We start from the raw sequence: 27,431 nt of genomic DNA on the forward strand, positions 1-27,431 counted from the left end.
TTTTTAATCACTGCTGTTTTAATTGAACACCGTTGTAGAATTACTGAAGCAGTTTAATTTACACAAGTAGTTTTGTCCACTACACCACAGTGCTTTTAAAATAAAAACTACTGGGGATAAAATACTGAACTTTATCATACATTACTCACATCTAGAAGAAAAAAAATCAACAATTTTCTTGGGATGAATTCGAATTTTTAACATCTGTTTGTTACTTTGTCTTTGATACAGTGTCCACTAACTTGATTTACATCTCTCACGGACCTAAGCTAAAAAGTATCATTGTCTGGACAGCTTGTCGAGAAATCGTTATCTAACTGACATTACAAGTAGTTAGCTATAAATTTAAGTACAACTTATCATACCAAGTGAGTATGATTGATTCAAACAGTAAATTGATCTGACGGATAAATATGATAGGGTGCAATGATTAAAGAAATGGTCACATCATGTAAGACACTGAATACACACATTTCCCAAGTGATATGCAAAACACCATCTCAAATATGCTGTTGGGTCGTTTATACAGAGTGTATTTACAAATTTGCTTCCTTTATTTGTGTCTTACTTTCATTAATCACTGTCACTTTGTAAGCTTCTGGTGAAAAAGACATGATACACATTCACTTTCTCATGTTTTCAGCACAACGGAGTTTTAACAGTCTGATGACCAAAACTCCTATCTTCTGTGCATATGCCATATTGGTTCAATCCCATTCCTGCACATATACCTATTGTAATGCAAACACAAGCTGTTTAACCCTCTCAGCATTGAATATTCATATATTTGGATAACTGCAAATTCTAAAACAAAATGGCTGAAAATGAGACAGTGCACAAGTAGAATGCATTAAATTCAGGATTTTGAAGTCAAACACTGAATAAAAACATAGGTGTTACAATGCTAAAAGTTTAAACACAGTCTTTAAAAGAAAAAAACATCCACACCGAAGCTGAATATCTACAGGCACTGCAAAACAAATCTAGATTAATTAAGCGCTGTCACAGGCTTAATAAAATAAAAACAAAAAACTCAATTAATTTTTTTCTTCTAAAATTAATAGCTAACTATAAACTGCTTCAACTTTACTGACACTGATATAGGTATCAATGGTATTCTAACAGAAACTATATCTACTTTATTGATTTCTATCAATAAAGGAAGAGATCAGAACACGCCTGATAACACTGTTAACCGTTTCTTAGACACACATATAGGCACAGAATATTATCATCAGCAACAAAATTGCTATTGTCTTGAGTTTTCCAAAGAAGCATTTAAAAATCAATGAAAAGAAACATTTACCTGGTCACATTTTCCTTGTTGGTACAATCATTTTTAGCCTGTTTAACATCTGTATGATGGTGGTTATCAATTTCTTTATCCAAAGCTTTACTGCTTATTTCAGAAAATGTGTACACCCTTTAAATTGATGAATCATTCTTCTTCTTCAGTGTTCCAGAATTGTCTGGTGAAGTGTGAGCTCGTTTGCCCATTTGGGTTCCCCACACTATACTCTGAGAGCATAGTCAGCTTCACTCCGCTTTCGTTGAGTAGGCATGCTGGGTATTTTCGTGTTTCCATAACCCACCGAACTCTGACATGGATTACAGGATCTTTTCCGTGCGCACTTGGTCTTGTGCTTGCGTGTACACACGAAGGGGGTTAAGTCACTTGCAGGTCTGCACATAAGTTGACCTGGGAGATCGGAAAAATCTCCACTCTTAACCCACCAGACGGCAGCGACCGGGATTCGAACTCACGACCTCCCGATTAGGAGGCCGACGTCTTACCAACACGCCACTGCGCCCGTCTGTTGAATCAACTAAACTGATTTACTGAATTTGATACTGGAAAACATACTTTCTTTCTTTCTTTATTTGGTGTTTAACGTCGTTTTCAACCACGAAGGTTATATCGCGACGGGGAAAGGGGGGAGATGGGATAGAGCCACTTGTCAATTGTTTCTTGTTCACAAAAGCACTAATCAAAACTTTGCTCCAGGGGCTAGCAACGTAGTACAATGTATTACCTTACTGGGAGAATGCAAGTTTCCAGTACAAAGGACTTAACATTTCTTACATACTGCTTGACTAAAATCTTTACAAAAATTGACTATATTCTATACAAGAAACACTTAACAAGGGTAAAAAGGGAAACAGAATCCGTTAGTCGCCTCTTACGACATGCTGGGGAGCATCGGGTAAAACTGCTTGACTAAAATCTGTACAAAAATAGACTATATTCTATACAAGAAACACTTAACAAGGGTAAAAAGGGAAACAGAATCCGTTAGTCGCCTCTTACGACATGCTAGGGAGCATCGGGTAAATTCTTCCCCCTAACCCGCGGGGGGTTGGAAAACATACACCTTGCCTGTTGTTTCTCAACCCCACAAAGCATACAAAACCTCCATAAGGTGCTACAAGTATACACTGCTAAATTTCATCCATTCTAATAAATTAAACAATTACGTTAACTCCATACAAATGCAAAAGAAGTACTTAAAAGTATTCGTAATGAACTCATATTTTCCAAAATAATATTAACCAGACAGCACTTTATAAAATGAGCAAACACATCTTCAGTTTCAACCAACAAGAGAGTGTAAACAGCTTTACAAAAATAGATTGTGTAGCAATATCAAGAGACAGTCAAATTACACAATAGCAGACAGCAAAATCATGGCAAAATATGAATCTAAAACTGTGCAGTGTGTTCACACATTCACTCATCAAATTTGACTACCACACAAAAACAAGGTCTTGTAATCATCACAACCACACCTTTAGCGATGACTTTAAAAATAATAAGCCATCACCTTGCACAATTTAATAAAGTAGTAGAGAGAAAACCTTGCTTGAAACTTCAGTTCCTACACAACACAGGCATTTCTTCTTGTAAAATACTATAGAGACAGGAGTATTCTCTAAACATCCATCTGATGTGAGTCAGAAGTTATAAAACAAGTATTCTCTAAACATCCATCTGATGTGAGTCAGAAGTTATAAAACAAACAAGAAGACCTTTTCCAATCATGCATACAAAAGAGTTCAATATCAAAGAGTTTTTCACAAAATCTCAATTCTATTCTTTAATGTCTTTTTGGACAGATTTAAAAAGTACATGCATCTGTAAAAACCAAATTGCCCTAATCTGAAGCTCTCAAAGAAGGTTTAATAGCCTGGACTGGTCAAGCAGTTTGACAGCTAATTTTGCATAAGAAGGTTTTGGGACAAATTCGCTGCGAGAAGGCACATTTTTCAACATTTTGATCAACTTCAAGGCGGTTTTTTCTCACTCACTTCTGTTCAGAAAGAAGGTAAGTGCGCTGGCATAGTGATTTTCTGTAGGCAGGCACTGGATACAGGGTACCTGGTACAAGAAAAATGTAGTTTTTAGTCGGTCACTGGGACTTATCCAACTGATCACAGTGTTTGTTCTAGAGTGCATAACTTTGCTTGAACAGTAAAACATGCTGTCAACTTTTATCGTAATTTGCCTGGAGACATTTAAGGGACACGCACTATAGAACAGCTTTTTATTTTTTTTATTTTTATAAAGTTCAACGCCCTTCATGTGATTTTATCTTTTTTCATTCAACCGTTTATTCCTGACCAACAATTAAATGCTTGCCCAAAGTGGAAGGAGTACACTTCTGAATACTAAATGGAAAAAGAAGATATGCAATGCCATACTTGTGCTTTTCTGTAGACACTACTTAACAAGTAATTTAAAGCACAGTATCAAATGCACACCAGAAAGGATGAAGATAGAAAAAAGAAAAATGTAATCTACAATAGCAGTTTATTAAAAAAAAAAAAAATTAACAACCCTGTACAGACTACACACACAAAATTAAGATGGCAGAAAAAACAACATAAAACAGCTGGCAAAAACTAGAAAGAACAAGAGGTTGTCCCAAATGCGATGAGAAGGGACATAACTCTGCAACGATAGGTCTTGCAGCAACGACGAAAGTCTTGAAAAACTGACTTTGTTCATTGTGTTAAACAGCGTGTTATCCAGCTCGACTATTCGCACATTATTTTACTGAGAACAAAAATAAACAAGAAGAGCAAACTGTACAAGATTTAGCAAAATTTCTCTTGAAAGGCATGAAAATTCAATTAAACAAAATGCATTTCATCTTTCTCTGACTGTTAAGATGTGCTTAGCTGAAGGCTACCATACTTGCACTACCCTAAAATTTCACCTTCTTCTTCTTCTTCTTCTGCGTTCGTGGGCTGAAACTCCCATGTACACTTGTGTTTTTGCACGAGTGGAGTTTCACGTGTATGACCGTTTTTACCATGCCATTTAGGCAGCCATACACGCCGCTTTCGGGGGAAGCATGCTGGGTATGTTTGTGTTTTTATAACCCACCGAAATCTGACATGGACTACAGGATCTTTTCCGTGCGCACTTGGTCTTGTGCTTGCGTGTACACACGAAGGGGGATAAGGCCCTAGCAGGTCTGCACATAAGTTGACCTGGGAGCCCACCAGGCGTGGCCGGGATTCAAACCCACGACCTTCCGCTTTGGAGGCCAGCGTCTTACCACCAAGCCATTGCGCCCGTCCTAAAATTTCACCAAGGTGAAAACTTCTTCATTTAAAAAAAAACCCTATTAATTTTATCCCTAAACAAAATAATCATAAAATGGACAGAGAAAGCCTTGCCGGAATAACCATGGCAAGACACTTAATTTTCTACTTCTACTGAAAAGTAAATGAAGATTTCAAAGTTTAGGATATATACATCCTCTCAGAAACTTTTAAACTGAATATGTTAATTCGTTCTTTTGAACATTCTTCGTTGAACTCAAGGTTCCTTGGGGTAAAAGATTGAGTTTTTGTACACCGGCTCACAAAATCTGAACATTAACAACTCAAAGGAATTGACACACAGTGAATATACTAGAGGTGCCATTTATGTTTCCAGTTCACACGTGAAGCTTCCCATGAAAAATATTACGTCATACAATAGCAAATCAGAGAAAGATGTAAACATTCTTGATTTTCATCTCCATCCTTTAAGTTTCCCACAGTATACAAAACACACACAAAATTGAGCCAGTCAAAGTACACTCTCTGTTTACACAAAATTGAGCTAATCTGATTGTGCAAACCGATTTTAATAATCTAAATACATCAAAAACTGTTGGACGAGTTAACAGGGAAAAAATACATTAAAAAAATATCCAGTGGAATGTACACATCAAATGATCCTTCTTAAAATGTGAGAAAGATCACTTAGGCATATGCAACATATCTCAATTATCATTGGAATGTTTTCACAAATTCTAAAACTTTATAAAACTGGAATGTTTGTGATGTTTTAAATGTTTGTAAATATTTTTAAAAATTATCCAAATTCAGAACAACCTCCGCCAGATATTTTGAGTTATGCAGAAAGAATTACAAAAGAAAGCGAACAAGGTAAGAACAGCACATGTGATATGTTTGATGCTATGTTGTACACTGCAAAAAAAATGCAGAAATCTGACTGCAGAACTAGTACACATGTGTATAGATTCATATCACATTCACAAGCACACTGGCAATTCATTCACAATCACAATAAATATTCAAGCACAGACACCATGAAATATCAAACACTACACATCCTACCCAAATCAGTTTGGATTACATATAGTACAGTTGATGACAGCATATTATATTTTCTTGTACATCAAATTTGGCAACAACAATGTAAAAATAGTTAAAAGGAACACACCTTTCACAGAAGAAAGAATGAATCACAACTCTTCTAATCACATTCTTGTCAACACAATGATCTAACAGCAACATTGCATTTAAACACATGATCAACAATCCCTTAACTGTTTACTGCCACAAACGTAAGAGACCCTGGCTAAAATTAGTATTCAAGGTTTGATGCCACAATAAAAAATAAAAAATACAACAGTGAAAAATTCAGTTACATCACTTGCAACAAATCTGAGGGAAAAAAATTGATAAACACTAAAAACAAATGTGTGGTTTACATTTATATGATATACAACAAATCAAAAATGTTGTGTGATAACTTTGAATGTGTGTAACTTTCCTGAAGCATAACAAATCTGAAAATTCAGCATACTCTCTTAACTTTTTCCCCCCAAACACACAAGCCTTGCATACATTCTGTTCAGTTTCAACTGACCAAAATAAACAATCTCTCATATCAGTTACAAAACTAGGTTACTTTCATCCGGAAAAAAGCAGCAAGAAGCTAATATACTCCTTGCTCGTGTGCAGAAGAAAAAGCTAAAAATGTACATGAATGGTTATCACAACATTCTTAGAACATTCCTGGTTGCGAGGATGACTGATGTGGTACAGGATAGTGTCATCTCTGTTGTCTTCCACTGTTCAAAAAGGCCTCAGAAGACCTAACCGCATCTGTGCTCACTTCCTTTTTGAACACTGTGCAAATCTATGACTGACCTTGACAATCAAAGAGAAAAACTGTGGACTTGGCTCAGATTTGCAATCATTCTAAATGTCTAAGTGAAACCTTTTCTTTCAATTTCTTTTCTCGAGGTCTAAAAAATCAGTTCAAGGCCTTATTTTCGTTGCAGCAATTTAAACAATGTGCATGTAAAGTTATGCCTGTTAGGCAGGAGGGAAAGTTAATACCTCTGAGTATAAGCGCATTGTTGAATTTAACCATGAATTTGACATTTCAAAGGTTGTTGGGGGGAATAACTGTCACTTCTCTCTGTGACTAGCTTCTCTCAAAGTGTACTATATGATCACCTTTTTGTGTCAAGAAACCCTGAAAAGATATGCCATACGTTCCAAGTTACAAAACCCATCAACCCTCCTGCACTGTGCCACCAAGGAAAATATGCAGACGTTCTGAGTCAGTAAATGTTGGCGTGAACATGATGCTACAATAGATATGTTCGCATGTATAAACGGTGGGGGAGTATAGAGAAGAAACGGAGTGTTAAAACTGCTCGTTGAATTCCGATACTTTGTTGAGACGCCCACTCTTGGCATCACTGATGGAACCCCACAGGTCGAAGATAAAGTCGTCCGTGAATCCAAAATCTTTCAGGTCCGAGTTGTCCATGCCCATGGCAAAGTCATGAGGGTTGTCTGCCTTGCTCCCAATCTCCCAGATCGTTTGAGCTGCACACAAACAACGACTCAGTTGATCAAATTGGCCGGGATGTTCCCCCGGAAAAGATTCTTGACTTTTTTTGCTTTTCCTTTTAGGTGAAAGCTAAAAAGCCATTCTTCCATGTCACAAGAAATAAATATAGTGACCTGAGAGCTGAGGGATAATGTCACTTAATTGAGACATTGGAGCCGTAAGGGTTAAATAAATATACACTGCCCCTCAAGCAAAAAGTACTTTTTTTTTTCTTTTTTTTAATTTGGTGGATTTTTTTTCCAATAACTGTAACACTTTATCTTCTTCTGTGTTCATTGGCTGCCACTTCTACGTATAATCGTAGGCACGAGATGGCTTTTACTTGTATGATCATTTTCCCCACGCCATTTAGGCAGTCATACTCAAATTCCGGGGGATGCTGGGAATGTTCATGTTTAACACAGCGAACTCTGACATGGATTACGTGATCTTTTCCTGCAAACTTAGTCTTGTGCTTGCATGTACACATGAAGGGGGATAAGGCACTAGCAGATCTGCACATAACTTGACCTGAGAGATTGGAAAATCTCCACCCTTAACCCACCAGGAACGGCCAGAATTCAAAACCCAAACCTTTCACACAGAAGGCCAGCATCTCAACCACTATGGGCGCGTAGCCTTAGAGCTTAGATCTGAGGCTACGCGCCCATGGAAACATCATGCAAAAATGAAGATAACGTACAGAGTTCTGTGTCGTTGATGCCCATGAAGGACTCCAGCAGCCCGTTGATCTTCTCCACAGCAACATTGACAACATCATCAGGCTGTAAGGAGGGGAAAAAAAGTGCAAAACTTAGTCAACAGTTTTTGTTTTTTGGGGTTTTTTTCTTAACGCCCAGCCGACCACGAAGGGCCATATCAGGGCGGTGCTGCTTTGACATATAACGTGCGCCACACACAAGACAGAAGTCGCAGCACAGGCTTCATGTCTCACCCAGTCACATTATTCTGACACCGGACCAACCAGTCCTAGCACTAACCCCATAATGCCAGACGCCAGGCGGAGCAGCCACTAGATTGCCAATTTTAAAGTCTTAGGTATGACCCGGCCGGGGTTCGAACCCACGACCTCCCGATCACGGGGCGGACGCCTTACCACTAGGCCAACCGTGCCGGTTTAGTCAACAGTACAAAGACCAATTACTGTTAATGAATTATGCTGATTTCAAAAAGGTTGCAATAATGAAGAGCATACACCTTGAAAGTGAAACACCTGACTCATTTAGTTTCCGTATGTGATGTATTAAAGCTTATTATTTTCATTTTCTTTGTGTACGGTAACACTTTTTTTTCTTGTCTTCTGAGCACCTAACTAAAGTATAATTCACAAAATGATCAACAACAATTAACAAGCAAAATAATACACTACCGAACTCCTCTAACAAACTCCTGAAATCACAGCCTGCTCTTACATGTCAATTGTCATTCTGCCTTTTAGCTTTCTTGGGGAAGGGGGGGGGGGGGGGGGGTGGAGGACAAAGCGAGTTCCATGGACTTCGATTCCTTCTGCTAAAACTCACCATTTCGACTGTAGCAGGACCCTTGGAGCGTAATCGCAGCGTCTGTTTCCCTGTACCCAGACTGCCGCCTCCCTTCTTTCCCCCACTGGATGGACCGATATTCGCTGCACACACACAAATCAACCATCACAAAAATGTATTCATACAAAACTAATAATAATGATCAGCTTTTCTAGTACAAGTCCCATTTTACAAATCTGATCACTCGACAGGCACTATAAAGTATAAAGTAAAGAACAGGTTAAGTAGGTGAACTGCATGGTATGAATGTAGGAAAGGAACAGCAAGAATTTTAAGTAGGAATAGCATATGATTGGTGTTGTTTTGTTTTTTTCAAAGGCATGAGTGCAGAAATCAACCACTGAACCAGGACATGTACTCAAAAACAGTGCTTTACAGGAGATCAGCTTTTACCTGATAATACCAATCACAAAAATAAACCAAAGTTAAATTAACATGTCCCCTGCATGAGCGTATATACACACACATATATGCACTTGTGCGCGCACACACACACATACACACACAATTGTGCTCTCTGGCAACAGTTTTGCTCTCTGACGTTACAATTTCTTTAAAACATATATACTTCATTATTCTGACTCTGAGCTTTGTGCCACAAGTTAAAGTCCTCGGCGCTAAGAACAAAGCAGTACTAAGTCCAAATTCTTAGGGATCGAACCCCCCCAGCTAATGACCGCAAAGGTAACAACAGCATCCAAAACACAGCCAAGTGACAGGAACAACAGTTACCAGAAGCAAAGAGACAGAAAAGGGAGCCCACAAGTGGGACAGTCCTAAGTTAGTTTATCAAACAGTGAAGAATTAGGGCAGGGAAAGAGAGAGAGAGAGATGGTGAGGGGGGGGGGGGGGGAGGGGGGAATCTTCATACTCATAGGCCCTGCTGACACAACTAACACTGACAATTTCCTAACACTGCTTCCAATCACAACACCATGGTTTTTAAGAAGAGAAATGTGTAGCCATACAAAAATGAACATAGAATGACAGATTTGTGAAGAGCACTTCAGATAAAACGGCTTCCGGTTTATACATGTCCTAGGCACTGTGAAATTAATTGTTCTCAATAACAGTAGCTTAGAACAGGCATTGATCTTTTTGTGCTAATTCTGCATTGTGATCATGGCGGTACTTTTTTCCTTCATGTTTTGCCAAGAGTAACACTAACAGCTCAAAGAATAAATACTCGAATGGAGTACATGTGCAAGTCAGCAGATAACTGTTCTCATTTAAGATCCAAACAAGGCCAATTTTCAAAGTAAGTCAACAACAACATCTTTTCTTGAGCTGATAAAAGTCTTCTACACACAAACACAAAAAACTTTGTTTAAAGGGAAAATATCAATCTTTCTTTCTTTCTTTATTTGGTGTTTAACGTCGTTTTCAACCATTCAAGGTTATATCGCGACGGGGGAAGGGGGGAGATGGGATAGGGGAAAGGGGGGAGATGGGATAGAGCCACTTGTTAATATTGTTTCTTGTTCACAAAAGCACTAATCAAAAAATTGCTCCAGGGGCTTGCAACGTAGTACAATATATGACCTTACTGGGAGAATGCAAGTTTCCAGTACAAAGGACTAACATTTCTTACATACTGCTTGACTAAAATCTTTACAAACATTGACCATATTCTATACAAGAAACACCCAACAAGGGTAAAAGGAGAAACAGAACCTGTTAGTCGCCTCTTACGACATGCTGGTTAGCATCGGGTAAATTCTTTCTCGTCCCAACCAATTTGGGACTCCCCCTAACCCGCGGGGGGGGGGGGGGGGGGGGGGGGGGGGTAAAATATCAATCATCATCAAAACAATGAACAGAACTTTGAAAATAACATATTTTGGTTCTGAACAGAAACAACTCTACTGCTAGCAATATTGCGTGTTCACATGTGAAGAGACAGTACAATACATAAGCCTCAGCGTTTACCAACACAGACAGAAAATCAATCCCCAAGCAGGTGTTCGGCACATACATGCCACCACAAGAAAGCTTTAATATTTTTCTTCTTTTTTATTGTGGACTCTTGTGTAAAAAATCAAGGTGAAAAAGCTTGAATAGAGAAAGAGATGCAGCACAAGACAAAGACGAGTCTGCCAGTGACTGTGTATCACGTTGCACCAGAAAGGACAGTCACAACTGAGCACTAACAGACCACTACACCACACCACAGAATGTCAACTTCTCTTTCAACAAGTTACCAAATCCATCTGAAAGCACCAGCACAGAAAAGCCAATAAATTAATATCAGCAACAGAAAAAGGCATTAAACATGAACATCATTCTTCAACATCCACATTTAAATAGGTGCCAACTCTTACACTGATCAAAAACTACATATCAACAGACAAATACTTGACCAAAACTGTTCATACATGTATTGTATACACAGTTCTGAACATTTGCAGTCCGCTTAAAGGAACTTATATGTGTAGTGGTCTTGTTGGAACACCACAAGACAAAAAAAGTTCACTTGCAACACACAAAAACATTACTGCTAGAAGGAGAAAGAGAAGGCAAAAGTCATTGCAGACTAGTGTATTATTACAAGAGGAAAAACAAGAACCATTCAATTCAGTACAATAGCCTATTGAAGCTCTGTAGCCCCCGCACGCTCGCACACACACACACACACTGATGCACACACACTCACTGTCACAAACACACAATATTTTCCAGAAAAAAAGGCCCCCAGAATGGCGCCCACGAAATTTGCTGAATGAGAACATCAACCAAGAAAGCAGAGTCAAGCAAACCACAACATTTGACCAATCGGTGAAAAGCAAATTTGTACGCCAACCTTGCCATGGTGACTGCTGACTCTCTTCATTAAACTTTCACCAATGCTGTTGACCACTCACAGCATTGTAGTCTCTACATGTTCAATCTTCTTTTTCTTCCATTTCTCTTACTCTGAAGCCCTCTTTTTCTCTACCCTTCGCTAGAAATTGTATTGCCTTCACAATGCTAGAAAAGAATAACCTGAATACATATCCTGCTCTATTATAGCCTTACATACTCCTCTTGCCTAGGGAGGAAATCAACCCCCCGCGGGTTAGGGGGAAGAATTTACCCGATGCTCCCCAGTAAGAGGCGACTAACGGATTCTGTTTCTCCTTTTACCCTTGTTAAGTGTTTCTTGTATAGAATATAGTCAATTTTTGTAAAGATTTTAGTCAAGCAGTATGTAAAAAATGTTAAGTCCTTTGTACTGGAAACTTGCATTCTCCCAGTAGGTAATATATTGTACTACGTTGCAAGCACCTGGAGCAAATTTTTGATTAGTGCTTTTGTGAACAAGAAACAATTGACAAGTGGCTCTATCCCATCTCCCCCCTTTCCCCGTCGCGATATAACCTTCGTGGATGAAAACGACGTTAAACACCAAATAAAGAAAAGGAGGAAATCAAACATTCATGACCTGAATTTTCCCCTTCCTTTAGAATTAAACAATGTGTCAACATTTGTCCCTCTCCTACATCCTCAAGATTTCACTTTCAAACCTGTTCAAACACAGAAAAGAAAGCTGCGATAAACACAAAAGTGGCCCCAGATACGTTACAATTATGTCAAATGTATTGACAGAACATACGACACATTTACAGACGAAACATTCTGAATGAAGTATGAGTGCCCAAAAAATACTGGTAGAAGAGAAACTTGTCATACATGTCAAACGGGTGGGGATGTAGCTCAGTCGGTAGCGCGCTGGATTTGTATCCAGTTGGCCGCTGTCAGCGTCAGTTCGTCCCCACGTTCGGCGAGAGATTTATTTCTCAGTCAACTTTGTGTGCAGACTCTCCTCGGTGTCCGAACACCCCCGTGTGTACACGCAAGCACAAGACCAAGTGCGCACGAAAAAGATCCTGTAATCCATGTCAGAGTTCGGTGGGTTATAGAAACACAAAAATACCCAGCATGCTTCCTCCGAAAACGGCGTATGGCTGCCTAAATGGCAGGGTAAAAAACGGTCATACACGTAAAATTCCACTCGTGCAAAAAACACGAGTGTATGTGGGAGTTTCAGCCCACGAACGCAGAAGAAGAAGAAAAATACATGTCAAACTAAATGGTAATACATGAGAACAAAATCTGCAGAAGCTCTGTATTCAGATTCACTTCCAATTCCCTGGTCTCATATCATTAAAAATAAAATATTGGTAACTGGCGTTTATCAACTCCCCTGATTATTTTCAACTACTCATCATTTGTAACTTAAAATGTCACAAGTCATTGAGAATCCACAAAAGTTTTTTCTACAATCAAGAACTTATAGTTATAGGCAAACATTATTATCAAAATATCATTAGAAATAGATGCAAGCTCCCTAGCAACCCCTTGAGAATTTCAACAGCCAGCTTGTCAAAATATTCCGAAAGAGTAATTAGCATCCCTAACAAAACGGCCCTTCATTATTCACTGTCAAAAGCCATTCATTATTCGCAGCCGCAACAATGCAGACAGGAATCCTCTCATCAAACAGGTTACAAAATGTTTTCCGCCCACAAGTATCCTAAAAAAAAATGTCAGAGGGTTGCATCAATTTCAGAGTGGAGCCGGCAGTCGACCCTCCATCATCCTTATCCCAAAAAATAAAAATGCAAAAAAAAGTTTGAGTGTTGACTCAACAAGTGAGGTGCAGGCTAGAGTCAACAGGAGACTGGTGGTACACACTGCTGCAGAAGCTGCTGCCACTACCAGCAGGCATTACTCACAGCCATGCTCTATGTAAGCAGGCCCTACGATGTGCCTCTGCTGACACCCTGTGTCTCACCAGTTGTGACAGAAAATCCTCTGATCAATCCACTGTTGTCAGGGAGTGTTAGTCTCGGCTTACCATTCAGACAATGTCATGGCATGCAACTGCAGGGGGGAACATTGGAGCGTGTACACATGTACGTGACCTTCCAACAATCCCGCCCTGTGCGTGAGACAGGGTCATTACCACACTAATACTAATAGGTAGGTTTAACTGCCACTACCCACAGAATTGATGACATGTAGATCGTCACAAGGCTTACGGATACTCCGTGCGTGTTACACTAGTAGAACCCTTCATTGCTGTCCCATTCTCAGAGAAGAAACTGATTGAGCAACAAAGAAAACTGTTTGTAAATTGTAAATATCCCCACTTCCATCAAAGAATGAACAGGCATTCACTGACCCAGTAATCCTATTACATAATGAACCCTGACCACACACACATCTACACACCTTTCCCAACAACTCGAGGACTAGAATCCAGAACAACCACAAAGAATAACAAGTCGCGTAAGGCAAAATTACTACATTTAGTCAAGCTGTCGAACTCACAGAATAAAACTGAACGCACTGCATTTTTTCACCAAGACCGCATACTCGTAGTTTCGTCAGTCCACCACTCGTGGCAAAGGCAGTGAAATCGACAAGCCAGAATAGTGCGGTAATGGTCGCGCTGAGCGGGATAGCACGCTTTTCTGTACCTATCTTTGTTTTAACTTTCTGAGCGTGTTTTTAATCCAAACATATCATATCTATATGTTTTTGGAATGAGAAACCGACAAGGAATAAGATGAAATTGTCTTTAAATCAATGTCGGACATTTTATTTTAATCATAATTTTTATGTTTTTAATTTTCAGAGCTTGTTTTTAATCCGAATATAACATATTTATATGTTTTTGGAATCAGAAAATGATGAAGAATAAGATGAACGTAATTTTGGATCGTTTTGAAAAAAAATAATTTTAATTACAATTATCAGATTTCTAATGACCAAAGTCATTAATTAATTTTTAAGCCTCCAAGCTGAAATGCAATACCAAAGTCCGGCCTTCGTCAAAAATTGCTTGGCCAAAATTTCAATCAATTTGATTGAAAAATGAGGGTGTGACAGTACCGCCTCAACTTTTACAAAAAGCCGGATATGACGTCATCAGACATTTATCCAAAAAAAGAAAAAAAAAGTCTGGGGATATCATACCCAGGAACTCTCATGTAAAATTTCATAAAGATCGGTCCAGTAGTTTACTCTCAATCGCTCTACACACACACACACGCACACACACAGACACACATACACCACGACCCTCGTCTCGATTCCCCCCTCTACTTTAAAACATTTAGTCAAAACTTGACTAAATGTAAAAAGGACATAGTGAGCAATGGCAGAACTTCAACGCTGTTGCCATGGAAACCGAAAGAACCTATTGATTTGAATAAAGGGTTCATAAACTATTAACAATAAATGTTACTAGTGACCAGTTCCCCAGCCAATCACTAGGGAGAGGAGGGTTAGCACAATAATAAATCAATGTCAAGTTGAGAGATAAGCTTCTACCACAGAGGAAACTTGCTAATGACGCAGATGCACTTTTTGGGTATGTAACCGAGTGCCGAAACACTACGATCACCTCGGGAGACGAAGTGCAATCAAACAGGATTGAAAATGTTAGGGCTAATTTCTTAGCCCTATAAAAACTGTTATGCAAACCCGAAGGTTTCCATGAACATTCGGACAATCGGAAACCACCAGACCCCATCACAAACAGAATTCCACAATGGCACTGCGAGCAGGATTCAGGAAGTAGAGACGCCAGTAGTTTAAGATCAGAAAGCAGTGTAGGAGGTACACGGCGTATCCAAGATGGCTGTCAACGTGGCTCCACGACCCCATTGGCAGGTATTTCCCCCTTCCACTCCACCCTATCACAGGTACATGGGGGGAAGGTGCACTCACCTTTCGCTCTTTATTTACACTTGGTTGTACCTTTTAAGCTAATACGAAAAGACTCATCTACCTGCAAAATGTCCGTTCTTGAACTCAATGAAAACTTCAAACCAGAGTGAGAAAGTGCATCTCATTGATTAACAAGACAAGCTCTTTTTCTACTCTTTTTTTTCTCTTTTAACAGGTTTTAACTGACAAGAGTTGGAATTTGAGTAAGTTTAAAACAAAACATACACAAACTAGTGAGGCTAAGGCTTCATATAAACAAATGTGCCTGAATGAACTGAGTATAACCGATCACACTCTGAACATATTGATACTACCTTCAGACATCACCAGAATCTCAAGAAACTCAGGTATAGTAAAACTAAAAGAAACAAGTATTAGGTTGTATTGGTAACAAATAAATCCATGTAAAATGTATGGAAATAATACCCAGAGGGACAGTGAGTTTTAGCAGTTAAAAAACCCATATCAACTAGCACTGAAAAATATATAATGTGGCACAGTGTATAAACCGAAACATGTCTACAGAAAGGGAGTTGCAAGCACATTACCTATATTTTCATAGATATGATGTATCATCAAGGTGAATTTTACTACGTATCTTCATCTTATCTAAGTTTTAGATGCAGTGCCTTGAGATCCTTTGATAAGATCAACGGTAAAGTGCACCACAAAAGTGACATGTGCATTGCCAAAAGCAAAATGAATCAATCACACTCAAACTCGCTAGCGAATGGAGGGGAAAAAGAACATAAGATAGAAAACTGGCTGATCCTGTGATAGCGTTTCCTAACAATCAATAATTTGTTAAGCCTATAGGATGACTATACAGACTCAAAATAGGCGCAAAATTTGTCGAGCAAATTTCTTTTTACAATTTGTTTGTTTGTTTGTTTATTTGTTGCTTAACGTCCAGCCGACTACGCAGAGCCATATCAGGACGAGGAAGGGGGGGATGAAGGGGGCCACTTGTCAAGCGATTCCTGTTTACAAATGCACTAACCCATTACTTGTGTCCCAGCAGGCTTTAGTAAAACTAAATTAATACCTACTGGAAGATTACCAGTTTCCAGTATGTTAAAATAGGCTTAACCTATCTACTGCTGGACTTACATCAGAACACTAACAGATTAAACTATACATGAATCGCGAGACAAGCGGCGAGAAGAGATTTTTGGAAAAAATACAGGTGAATGAGCAAGAAGGCAGAAAAAAGAAAAGAATTCATGAAGAAAAAGAGAGCATGACAGGAAAGAGGAACCAAAAATCTGCCTAACAGCAAACTAGAAAGCTCCTGCGGTTCCAAAAACAGGAGGGACCTTTAATTTCATAACCGCAGTGCCCCACCGCGGGATCTTTTTACAATGAAAGCACATAAATAGGTCAACGACAAGAACGATGCTTTTGTGAATTCATACCATTAGTAACTAGTAATGTTTAACCACTGACAACAGTTTCTAAATGGTCTTGATGATCCCTCTATTCCATAATGAGAGCGAGAGAACAGACACCAGCAAATAAATAGAAAATAAAGGCAAAAATGATATCAGAAAACAGAAAGAAAAAAAGTAGAATAAACAAACAATAAAGCAGACAGCAAAGCAAAACAGAAGAAACAAAGGGCAAAATTATAGTCCTCACTCTTAAAGTAACATGCCGATAATGAGTCAAATGATATTCACACCCTGAATTCTGATCTTCAGCACCTGATGGTTTAATAAATCTGCTGCCCAATGAAACACACAGAGCTGTGCAGTGTCAAGCATAAATAAAGCCCAACAAATCTGGATACGGTAAAAAAAATTTTAGTAGCAGTAAAACAACTGCATCGCCATCTTCACCTTTTTCCTGAGGAATATTGTAATGCCAGGTTACCTCACATCATACAAGCTATTCTTTCTGAAGTGTTCTCTGTTAAATACTGAAATGCTGCTGTCAGGAAACCAAACTTATGATTTTAAAACTTCTTAGAACAACATAAATGGATGCCAACGCTAGCCTTCATGTCAGTTTGACTTTATAGCCCAACAAAGAAAAGAGAACCCCTAAAACAAGTAACTGTAAATACTTACAAAAACCAGATTTCATGGGCTCCACCGTTCGTAGCAAGAACGTCTTCCCTTTGGGAATTTCTTTCAACTTCTTGGCCACTTCGAAGTGTCGACATCCCACCAGTGACTCCCCGTCAATTTTTTCTATATGGTCACCCACAGCCACGAAGGGCACTTTGTCCATGATGCTACCCTCTTTGATTCGCTTGATAAAGGCATAGCCTGCACCGTTATCCGTTATGGTTAGTCCCAGGGCATCTTCTGACTTGGTCACCTCCACCTCTTTGGGCTGACCCTTGATGTGAGCGAAGATGAAGTCCTCGAGTCCGATCTGACCTCCCAGCAGTCGGTTCATGTCCACCTTGTGTGTGTTGAGTGTGCAGAAGAGGATCTAAACAGAAACGAAACAGGATGTAGTAAAATATTAACAGCTATTGTGTTTTCAGCGTAGCAATAGGGCCCGATATTTAGACGAGACAAGTATAATGCCGACGAGTCGAAGACGAGTCGCATTATACTTGTTCGAGTCTAAATATCGGACCCTATTGCTACGATGAAAACACAATAGCGTTTATATAGCTATTCTGACATTAAATTCTGTGTTAAAATCATGTTTTTGTCGGCAACAAGGACCAGAATGGTCCATGTCGTTGATTGCAGACGACGGTTCCCTTTCTGCATGAAGCCACGGAAATAACCGAACATTGAAAAACCCACGGACATGTATTACGGAGAAAACTCAAGATAACCGGATGCTTAGCATTACGTCAATATCTTAGGAATCATATGACGTTATGACGTATCATGCTTGCCTACGTAGATTGTATGTTCGAAAGTCTGACTTCTGTTGGGAATTCGCGTGGTGAAGACTGCGGTAAATCTGTAGATGATAAGAGAACAAGGATTGTCTCAGAAAAAACGACGAAATGTTTCAGACCGGTAACTTCATTTCAACATTGCACTACGCAATGGACGTTCTATGTGACAGGAGAGTTTGCTGATTTTGTGTTAAACATTGGTGATTGGAGAGATCGTCTGCAAAAATCAGAGATAGGTCGCTTCAGATTGCAGCTTCTGGAAATTTGCAAGGTTTGCTGCCAGTTAAAGAACTGGATTTTACACGTAATGTATGTCATGTACAGTAAGCAACAACAAAAACACACACAAAGCAAATTGCATCGTCTGTCGACTAGCCACAGGCACAAGCCTGGCGAGGTATGCGTGTACTTTATACACGTGGAAGAAACCGGAACCATGCGTCTTTGTTATTGCCGATATCGTTTGGATATCGGCAAAAATGGCCAACTTTCGTAGCGTTATGCTTTGATGATCGGAAAAGGGATGTGTGAGACCATCCAATCACAGCCCCCGAATCCCCCCACGTGTCCATCAGAATAGCTATATACAGATATCTCAGAATATTCTTGTAAAATCTTGTCGTCTGGGTACAGACCTGCTACCCCATTGATGACACCCCACCATTGGGACCAGCTTTTAAGTTTAAGTCAATAAGTGTCCCTACATTGTTGGTGGCCTATTATGACAGATATATTTTGGTTTAAATAATCGTAAAAGGGATAACAGGAGGTGTCCATCATTAAATTGGTGTCCTCTCATCTGAAGGGCCTCACACTGGTTGGTACATGATTGTATTATACCACTGTGCAGATATCAAGTCAGTTGCAAAACATCACAAGGACACTGTCATTGACTCATCTGAAGGGCCTCACACTGGTTGGTACATGATTGTATTATACCACTGTGCAGATATCAAGTCAATTGCAAAACATCACAAGGACACTGTCATTGACTCATCTGAAGGGCCTCACACTGGTTGGTACATGATTGTATTATACCACTGTGCAGATGTCAAGTCAGTTGCAAAACATCACAAGGACACTATCATTGACTCATCTGAAGGGCCTCACACTGGGTTGGTACATGATTGTATTATACCACTGTACAGATGTCAAGTCAGTTGCAAAACATCACAAGGACACTGTCATTGACTCATCTGAAGGGCCTCACACTGGTTGGTACATGATTGTATTATACCACTGTGCAGATATCAAGTCAGTTGCAAAACATCACAAGGACACTGTCATTGACTCATCTGAAGGGCCTCACACTGGTTGGTACATGATTGTATACAACTCTCCTGTGTTCACTTTCAAGTGAATAACTATCGTTCTGATATCATTTTAAAGTGAAGCTAAAGAAACCTGGTATCGGCACTGCTGTGCATCTCCTATGATCTCAATGGTATCAAGGCACGGGTCATAGCCCTTTGCGGCGACAAGGTTTGCCGATACCGGCACTTGTCTTGTCTAGACAGTGACGTCATTCATAGATGACGCCAATCATAAATGACGTTTGTCAAGGGAACTTATGCTTTCAAGTGTTGCTGCTTCCAGTGACAGGAAGGTATAGAGATTGATCATTGTATACACAAATTACACAAACGTCATCTTGTGAGGGACCAAAAAATATTGAAACTCTCGGATGATTTTTTTGTGTGGTATCAACCTCGACCTACGGTCTCGGTTGATACCACAAAAAAATCATCCTCGAGTTTCAATATTTTTCGGTCCCTCACTCGATGACGTTGTGTAATCTCTATGTATTATACCACTGTGCAGATATCAAGTCAGTTGCAAAACATCACAAGGACACTGTCATTGACTCATCTGAAGGGCCTCACACTGGTTGGTACATGATTGTATTATACCACTGTGCAGATATCAAGTCAGTTGCAAAACATCACAAGGACACTGTCATTGACTCATCTGAAGGGCCTCACACTGGTTGGTACATGATTGTATTATAAATACCACTGTGCAGATGTCAAGTCAGTTGCAAAACATCACAAGGACACTGTCATTGACTCATCTGAAGGGCCTCACACTGGTTGGTACATGATTGTATTATACCACTGTGCAGATATCAAGTCAGTTGCAAAACATCACAAGGACACTGTCATTGACTCATTGTACCAATCCAAAAACACTTTCCTTGCTTTGAACTAAAATGCATGCATGTCCAGGGATGGCCAAATCACAAATTGTTAACTGGACAGCCCAGCGAGTAGCTTCAAGAAAGTCACTAGCCCGCCAGAAATTTTGCTGGCCCGGTACATACCACACAACAAATTATGAGTGTTAGATTTGTTTTACACAATTAAAACAGCGGTGACGCACACAGGAGCCTCGTTTTTTTGTTTCACTGGAACATTGCGATGAATTTGCAGACGACAGAAGTTCCTGCATCTGCAATGTTCATAATTATATGGCTTTAAACCTCGATAGTACAACCAAAAGTTTTGCATTTGAACAGAATTTTCACTGGCCAGCCGATGAGCTGCCAGGCGGTTTCTGCTAGCCCGGGTGGTTTTTACATTTAGTCAAGTTTTGACTAAATGTTTTAACATAGAGGGGGAATCGAGACGAGGGTCGTGGTGCATGTGTATGTGTATGTGTGTGTCTGTGTGTGTGTGTGTGTCTGTGTGTGTCTGTGTGTGTGTCTGTGCGTGTGTGTGTGTGTGTGTCTGTGCGTGTGTGTGTAGAGCGATTCAGACTTAACTACTGGACCGATCTTTATGAAATTTTACATGAGAGTTCCTGGGAATGATATCCCCGGACGTTTTTTTCATTTTTTTGATAAATGTCTTTGATGACGTCATATCCGGCTTTTTGTAAAAGTTGAGACGGCACTGTCACACCCTCATTTTTCAATCAAATTGATTGAAATTTTGGCCAAGCAATCTTCGACGAAGGCCGGACTTCGGTATTGCATTTCAGCTTGGTGGCTTAAAAATTAATTAATGACTTTGGTCATTAAAAATCTGAAAATTGTAAAATGATCCAAATTTACGTTCATCTTATTCTTCATCATTTCCTAATTCCAAAAACATATAAATATGTTATATTTGGATTAAAAACAATCTCTGAAAATAAAAAATATAAAAATTATGATCAAAATTGAATTTTCGAAATCAATTCAAAAACACTTTCATCTTATTCCTTGTCGGTTCCTGATTCCAAAAATATAGATATGATATGTTTGGATTAAAAACACGCTCAGAAAGTTAAAACGAAGAGAGGTACAGAAAAGCGTGCTATCCTTCTCAGCGCAACTACTAGTACTACCCCGCTCTTCTTGTCAATTTCACTGCCTTTGCCACGAGCGGTGGACTGACGATGCTACGAGTATACGGCCTTGCTGAAAAATGGCAGTGCGTTCAGTTTCATTCTGTGAGTTCCACAGCTTGACTAAATGTAGTAATTTCGCCTTACGCGACTTGTTTTTACTTGCCCCTGGCGATTGGGTGGACGATTTAGCCATCCCTGATGTCACTACAACAGGCAAACTCAAACTCATCAAAAGGGTGGGAGTCCATCATCTTTGTCACGGAAGACAACAGTGACAATTTATTATTTACTATTCCTTAGTAAATGAACAGCTAAACATGTCACCTGAAGCAGAATAATAATAAGAAACAGATCTATTGCTATAGTCAGGGAAGAACATGCCTCAATACATCAACCTAAAACTCTTAAAAAATATGTCACTGGTAAAAAGGTTTAAGCAAAAACAAGAGAGGGAAACGAGGGGAGGGGGGGATGTTTGTAACTATTAGAAGACAATAACTTACAATGTTCAAGTCAAACTCTTTGAGTGGGCCTCTATTCACTGTGCAAAATTACCAAGATTAAATAAGAGTGGCATAAGGTTGGCAATCCTTTATCTATGTTTACACAATCAAACAGTGTTCTGGATTTTCCTGTCTTGTATCAGTTCCCTGTGCAAAGACATGGGACAGGCAAAAGAATGCCTTCTTAAAATGTGGACTGTAAGATTAAAGAATGCACACTTCTATTTTGTATCCCTTCATCAAATTAAATTTTAACAGGAAATAAATATTCTGGCCCACTCAATAACATTTAAAGTCTTCACAAGGAAACAAAATGTTCTGATGTACAATTTTAATGATAGTGTTCCCCAAATCCTGGTTTATCACTTTTATGTGTCAAAGTTGTTAACTTTACTTGCATGATCTGAACTTAAAAGTTAAAACAACAAAACAAGACAGACTACAAGTACAAAATGGCTTAACAATGAGGGGCGTTGCAGTACATACTATCAAATGCCTTGTCTTTAGCCCCGTTTCTACAGATCTACACTTCCTACCACCTGATTGCCGACACATACGTAATAGGAATCATTAAAACAAGAATACTGTTGAACATCATTACAATTTACATGTATGGAAGTGTTTGGAAGATCCAAACTTTTACAAATTACATCCAATTAAGCATAGCACATAAAAACAAGAGGCGAAGCCTTCAAGGCTCACGTAAGAAATAGACAAACAGCAACACAAACTCAATCACTCCGTCACACATACACACACACACACACACACACACACAGTAAGCATTGGTGACACTGTGCAAGAAAGCGAGACACTAGATCTAGAAATGTCTGTCTGCATGTAGCCTACTTACAGGGACACGACTAAGAGTAATACCTAATATTCTGGACTCGCAACGAAATATACAAACACATGACAATGAACAACGTTTCGACCTAATGGTCTTCAACAGGATAAAAAAAAATGAAAACAACAATACAAATATCAAAACGACTTATCAGAGAAGATGATGTCCTCCAAGCGCAAAAGAAGGGAGAAGGGAGATAAATCAAAAAGAAAAATGAAACCAAAACGAAACAAATCAGAATGATAACGCTTGAAGGGCCTGAAGTTGAAAGAGAGAGAGAGAGAGAGAGAGAGAGAGAGAGAGAGAGAGAGTTTGTTTGTTTGTTTATTTGTTGCTTAACGTCCAGCCGACTACGCAGAGCCATATCAGGACGAGGAAGGGGGGGATGAAGGGGGCCACTTGTCAAGCGATTCCTGTTTACAAATGCACTAACCCATTACTTGTGTCCCAGCAGGCTTTAGTAAAACTAAATTAATACCTACTGGAAGATTACCAGTTTCCAGTATGTTAAAATAGGCTTAACCTATCTACTGCTGGACTTACATCAGAACACTAACAGATTAAACTATACATGAATCGCGAGACAAGCGGCAAGAGAAGAGATTTTTGGAAAAAATACAGGTGAATGAGCAAGAAGGCAGAAAAAAGAAAAGAATTCATGAAGAAAAAGAGAGCATGACAGGAAAGAGGAACCAAAAATCTACCTAACAGCAAACTAGAAAGCTCCTGCGGTTCCAAAAACAGGAGGGGCCTTTAATTTCATAACCGCAGTGCCCCACTGCGGGAAGAGAGAGAGAGAGAGAGAGAGAGAGAGAGAGAGAGAGAGTGTCAACAATATCTGCGACACGACTGCCAACTAGTCTCGGCCCGCTCAAAGTAACAATGACCGAGACTTTCAGTAATTCCTTCGCGTGACGTCTAACCCTCTTACGCCATAATGATAATGTGACGTCTTCAAATGACGAAATGTTAAAGTTTCTACCACAGACATACACACGCACGCACATACGTGCGTGTGACGTCTTCAAATGACGAAATGTTAGAGTTTCTACCACAGACATACACACGCACGCACATACGCACGCACGCACGCACAGACAGACAAAGTTACGATCGCATAGGCTACACTTACGTGAGCCAACTAGATCACATTTACTGGATCGGTAGATGGATGATCACATACACATGTATGTATACATTATTGTACAACCCTTTCTTCCCAGGCAAATGGTAAATGGGCCGCATGATCACATTTTTGTACAGACAGGAAGATGGCACCAGGAGTACCTTTCCAATCCAATACCTATTTCACACAGAAAAATGTTCATGTTGGGAACACATCACTTTTGTGTGTTTGCATAAAAAATGTGCACACAGAATACTTCTGAAACTTGTACTAATTGCATGGTATAGAAACCGTTTTATTGTTTATTAAATTACGGAACTGTACGCACTGAACACAGACTTGCAATCACACACCTGCACATACAAAGACTTGAAAAACAGATCATATACAGTACCCAGCGAAAGAAACACAACTCATCCGCGCCCACTGTTGCAAGTGATTTTTCGTCATTTTCAAATTGTCGTAAAATATGAACCAGATAAGGTACATCAAAAAGGAAGACAGATTCGTAGAGGATATTTTACTGGCTGTACGTAGCGCATATTATTTAATCGTTTTCTTTTTGACTCACATGCGAAGCAAAAGTGAGTCTATGTACTCACCCGAGTCGTCCGTCCGGACGTCCGTCCGTCCGGACGTCCGTCCGTCCGGAAAACTTTAACGTTGGATATTTCTTGGACACTATTCAGTCTATCAGTATCAAATTTGGCAAGATGGTGTATGATGACAAGACCCCAAAAAACATACATAGCATCTTGACCTTGCTTCAAGGTCAAGGTCGCAGGGGCCATAAATGTTGTCTAAAAAACAGCTATTTTTCACATTTTTCACATTTTCTCTGAGGTTTTTGAGATTGAATACCTCACCTATATATGATATATAGGGCAAAGTAAACCCCATCTTTTGATACCAGTTTGGTTTACCTTGCTTCAAGGTCAAGGTCACAGGAGCTCTTCAAAGTTGGATTGTATACATATTTTGAAGTGACCTTGACCCTGAACTATGGAAGATAACTGTTTCAAACTTAAAAATTATGTGGGGCACATGTTATGCTTTCATCATGAGACACATTTGGTCACATATGATCAAGGTCAAGGTCACTTTGACCCTTATGAAATGTGACCAAAATAAGGTAGTGAACCACTAAAAGTGACCATATCTCATGGTAGAAAGAACCAATAAGCACCATTGTACTTCCTATGTCTTGAATTAACAGCTTTGTGTTCCATGCTAGGTTTAGTTATTTGACCTTGACCCTGAAGGTCAAGGTCATGTAAAGGTCAAGGTCAAGCATGTGAGTCGTATGGGCTTTGCCCTTCTTGTTTTTTAACGAATGAATTGCGTTTCTTTTGCCGGGTACTGTACAGTGGAACCCCAGCCCCGTTTAGGACCTCAAGAAATCTGAGTATATCAGGCCTTAAAAAGGAGAAAGTTTTAAAATGTGATACATTTACAGAGGTTATGAACTGAAAGTCTGTGAAAACAAGATCTCAAAAGGGAGGAAATTTTAAATCGGGGTGTCTTAAAACAATAAAAGGGGGGGTTTCACAGTACAGTAAACTAAAATCCACAGATACCGCTGATGCACAGTCAGGTTACATGCGAAGTGAGACTTCTAGTTCTACTAATTCAAACTTAAATACCATGTTACGGTCAAGTTGTCAGTTCTACTACGTCTATTGCCCTAGGACTAGAGCGAGGAAGACAGAATGAGAAAGTGGGTGGGTTTCAGTCAAGTATACATGTCCATATGTTCAACTCCAAATATGACACTTCAGCTTAGAATTAGAACTTGGCATAAGGTATTTTGGGCCATTCATTCAGTTACTGGAGTATACCATTTGTGTGGTATATATCAAATAATGAATTATCACACAAACAAATTATTCACTGAGACAGCAGTTCGCATTACAACGTGATTAAGACAAACGTACACCAGCACTAGCCTTTGAATTACTGTTCAGACTAACCAAACATATAAGGCCAAAAAAAAAAATAGGTGTGGTTACGGTAACATAGCCAAAAAAAATAGGGTAGGAAGGTAGGCAATCACTTTTTTTTTTTAACTTTTTTTTCTAATGTGTACAAATTAAACCTACTTGACAGGGAAAAAAGTGTGCGACTCGGGCGCTTTCGCTTTCATTGCGTTTTCTGCACTCGTTTTTTTTTGTTTTTTGTTTTGTTTTAACAAATGTAATAAAAAGTTATAGGGTCGGCCCCTAAAAATAGGGTAGGTCGGGTTACCGTAACCACACCTATTTTTTTTTTAGGCCTAATATATATATATATATATATACAGAATTATATCTGCTGAACAGCAGCAGACTCGGACCCCCCCCCCCCCCCCCCCCCCACAAGATCTGAGCAGTAAGTTGCCCAATACTGATAATAAGTGGTACGGCATATCCTGGAGAAAAAAATAAACTTTCCACTAGCAGTCTTGGTTAATCAGTGGGTATCAATTAACTTGGAACATCTCTCTTTTTTCTCTTTAGTGCTTGAGTGTTACAGGGCTCTCTCTATCCCTTTCTCAGTGTACAAGAACAGATCTGTCGGTGACATCTTCACTTTCACTATTAAGACATTATCTGTGAGTCCGTACTGAGACCGCTGAACTTGTATTATAAACGTAAGTGAATGTAAGCAAGCAGACACACTCACACTCACACAGTTGCCAGAGGCTACACAGTCACGTCCCGGACAGACAACGTCAAACAGTGGACTACCACCGATCATAGATAAAAGCACTGATAATTATACACTACCTACTGTTCAATGGGAGAGCAGAGTACAGTGTGTACTTACTTCCTCGACTGGAATGTCATAGCAGTCTGCAATCTTTTGATACAATTCCTTGACGTTGGTGAAGCCGGAGATAATTCCTGTGGGGCTGCCATGAGCCTGCTGGCAGTGAAACACTAGCCGAGGTCTGGGTGGTTGTGCTGGCGTCGATGGTTGTGATCCATGACTTACTTTCGAACCACCGTTGGTCTCGGCTGTCGACGCAGCATTGTCGTTTGGGCGTGTCGCCTCCCCACCGCTTCCATGCTTAGCGGCGTCGGAGAGGTTTTCGTTGCTCTGATTTTTCTTTTTGAACAGTTTATGCATTTTGACAGGTCTGTGTGTTCACTGTGATGGTCGCTGTGGACCAGAGTCCCAACAAAACACAACAGGTATCCTTTTCACCTGTCGACTCGTTGTGTCTCTCTCTTCCCTAGAGAGGAAAAACGGAAAATGGCCGACAGGTAGGAAGTGACGTATATGCGGGGTGGGGTGTCATTTTAAGGTGCGCGGGTGACAGGCAAAGAATACAACTAGTCACGCACGCCTACC

General features: G+C 39.6%; 1 protein-coding gene across 2 annotated transcripts; it reads right to left on the minus strand.

Annotated features, from left to right (window-relative positions):
* LOC138966527 (PDZ domain-containing protein GIPC1-like) lies at positions 1 to 27,337 on the minus strand. 2 transcript variants are annotated; one of them, XR_011455710.1, is made up of 6 exons: positions 26,904 to 27,337; positions 17,496 to 17,865; positions 8,689 to 8,792; positions 7,851 to 7,932; positions 1,828 to 7,143; positions 1 to 1,443 (listed from the first exon to the last, which is right to left on the minus strand). XR_011455710.1 is itself a non-coding variant. In XM_070338790.1 (5 exons), exons 1-5 carry the CDS (start codon positions 27,204 to 27,206, stop codon positions 6,959 to 6,961), a joined length of 1,044 nt encoding a protein of 347 aa, XP_070194891.1. In that variant the 5' UTR covers positions 27,207 to 27,337; the 3' UTR covers positions 1 to 6,958. The 2 variants fall into 2 exon arrangements, 1 of the variants encoding a protein (XP_070194891.1); XM_070338790.1 differs by having other exon boundaries at positions 1 to 7,143.
* Positions 27,338 to 27,431: the final 94 nt, after the last annotated feature.

This window comes from Littorina saxatilis, linkage group LG5 (genome assembly GCF_037325665.1).
Source record: "Littorina saxatilis isolate snail1 linkage group LG5, US_GU_Lsax_2.0, whole genome shotgun sequence".
NCBI classification, from domain to species: domain Eukaryota; kingdom Metazoa; phylum Mollusca; class Gastropoda; order Littorinimorpha; family Littorinidae; genus Littorina; species Littorina saxatilis.

What these genes read in the sequence shown, in the direction of transcription:
- LOC138966527 (XM_070338790.1), bottom strand. Translation starts at nt 27,206, where the DNA reads ATGCATAAACTGTTCAAAAAGAAAAATCAGAGCAACGAAAACCTCTCC. An exon ending in GCCCATGAAATCTGGTTTTT is followed by an intron (nt 8,793 to 17,495) that starts GTAAGTATTTAC and finishes GTGTGTGTGCAG; the next exon opens with CGAATATCGGTCCATCCAGT. An exon ending in CATCAACGACACAGAACTCT is followed by an intron (nt 7,144 to 7,850) that starts GTACGTTATCTT and finishes GTTTGTGTGCAG; the next exon opens with CTCAAACGATCTGGGAGATT.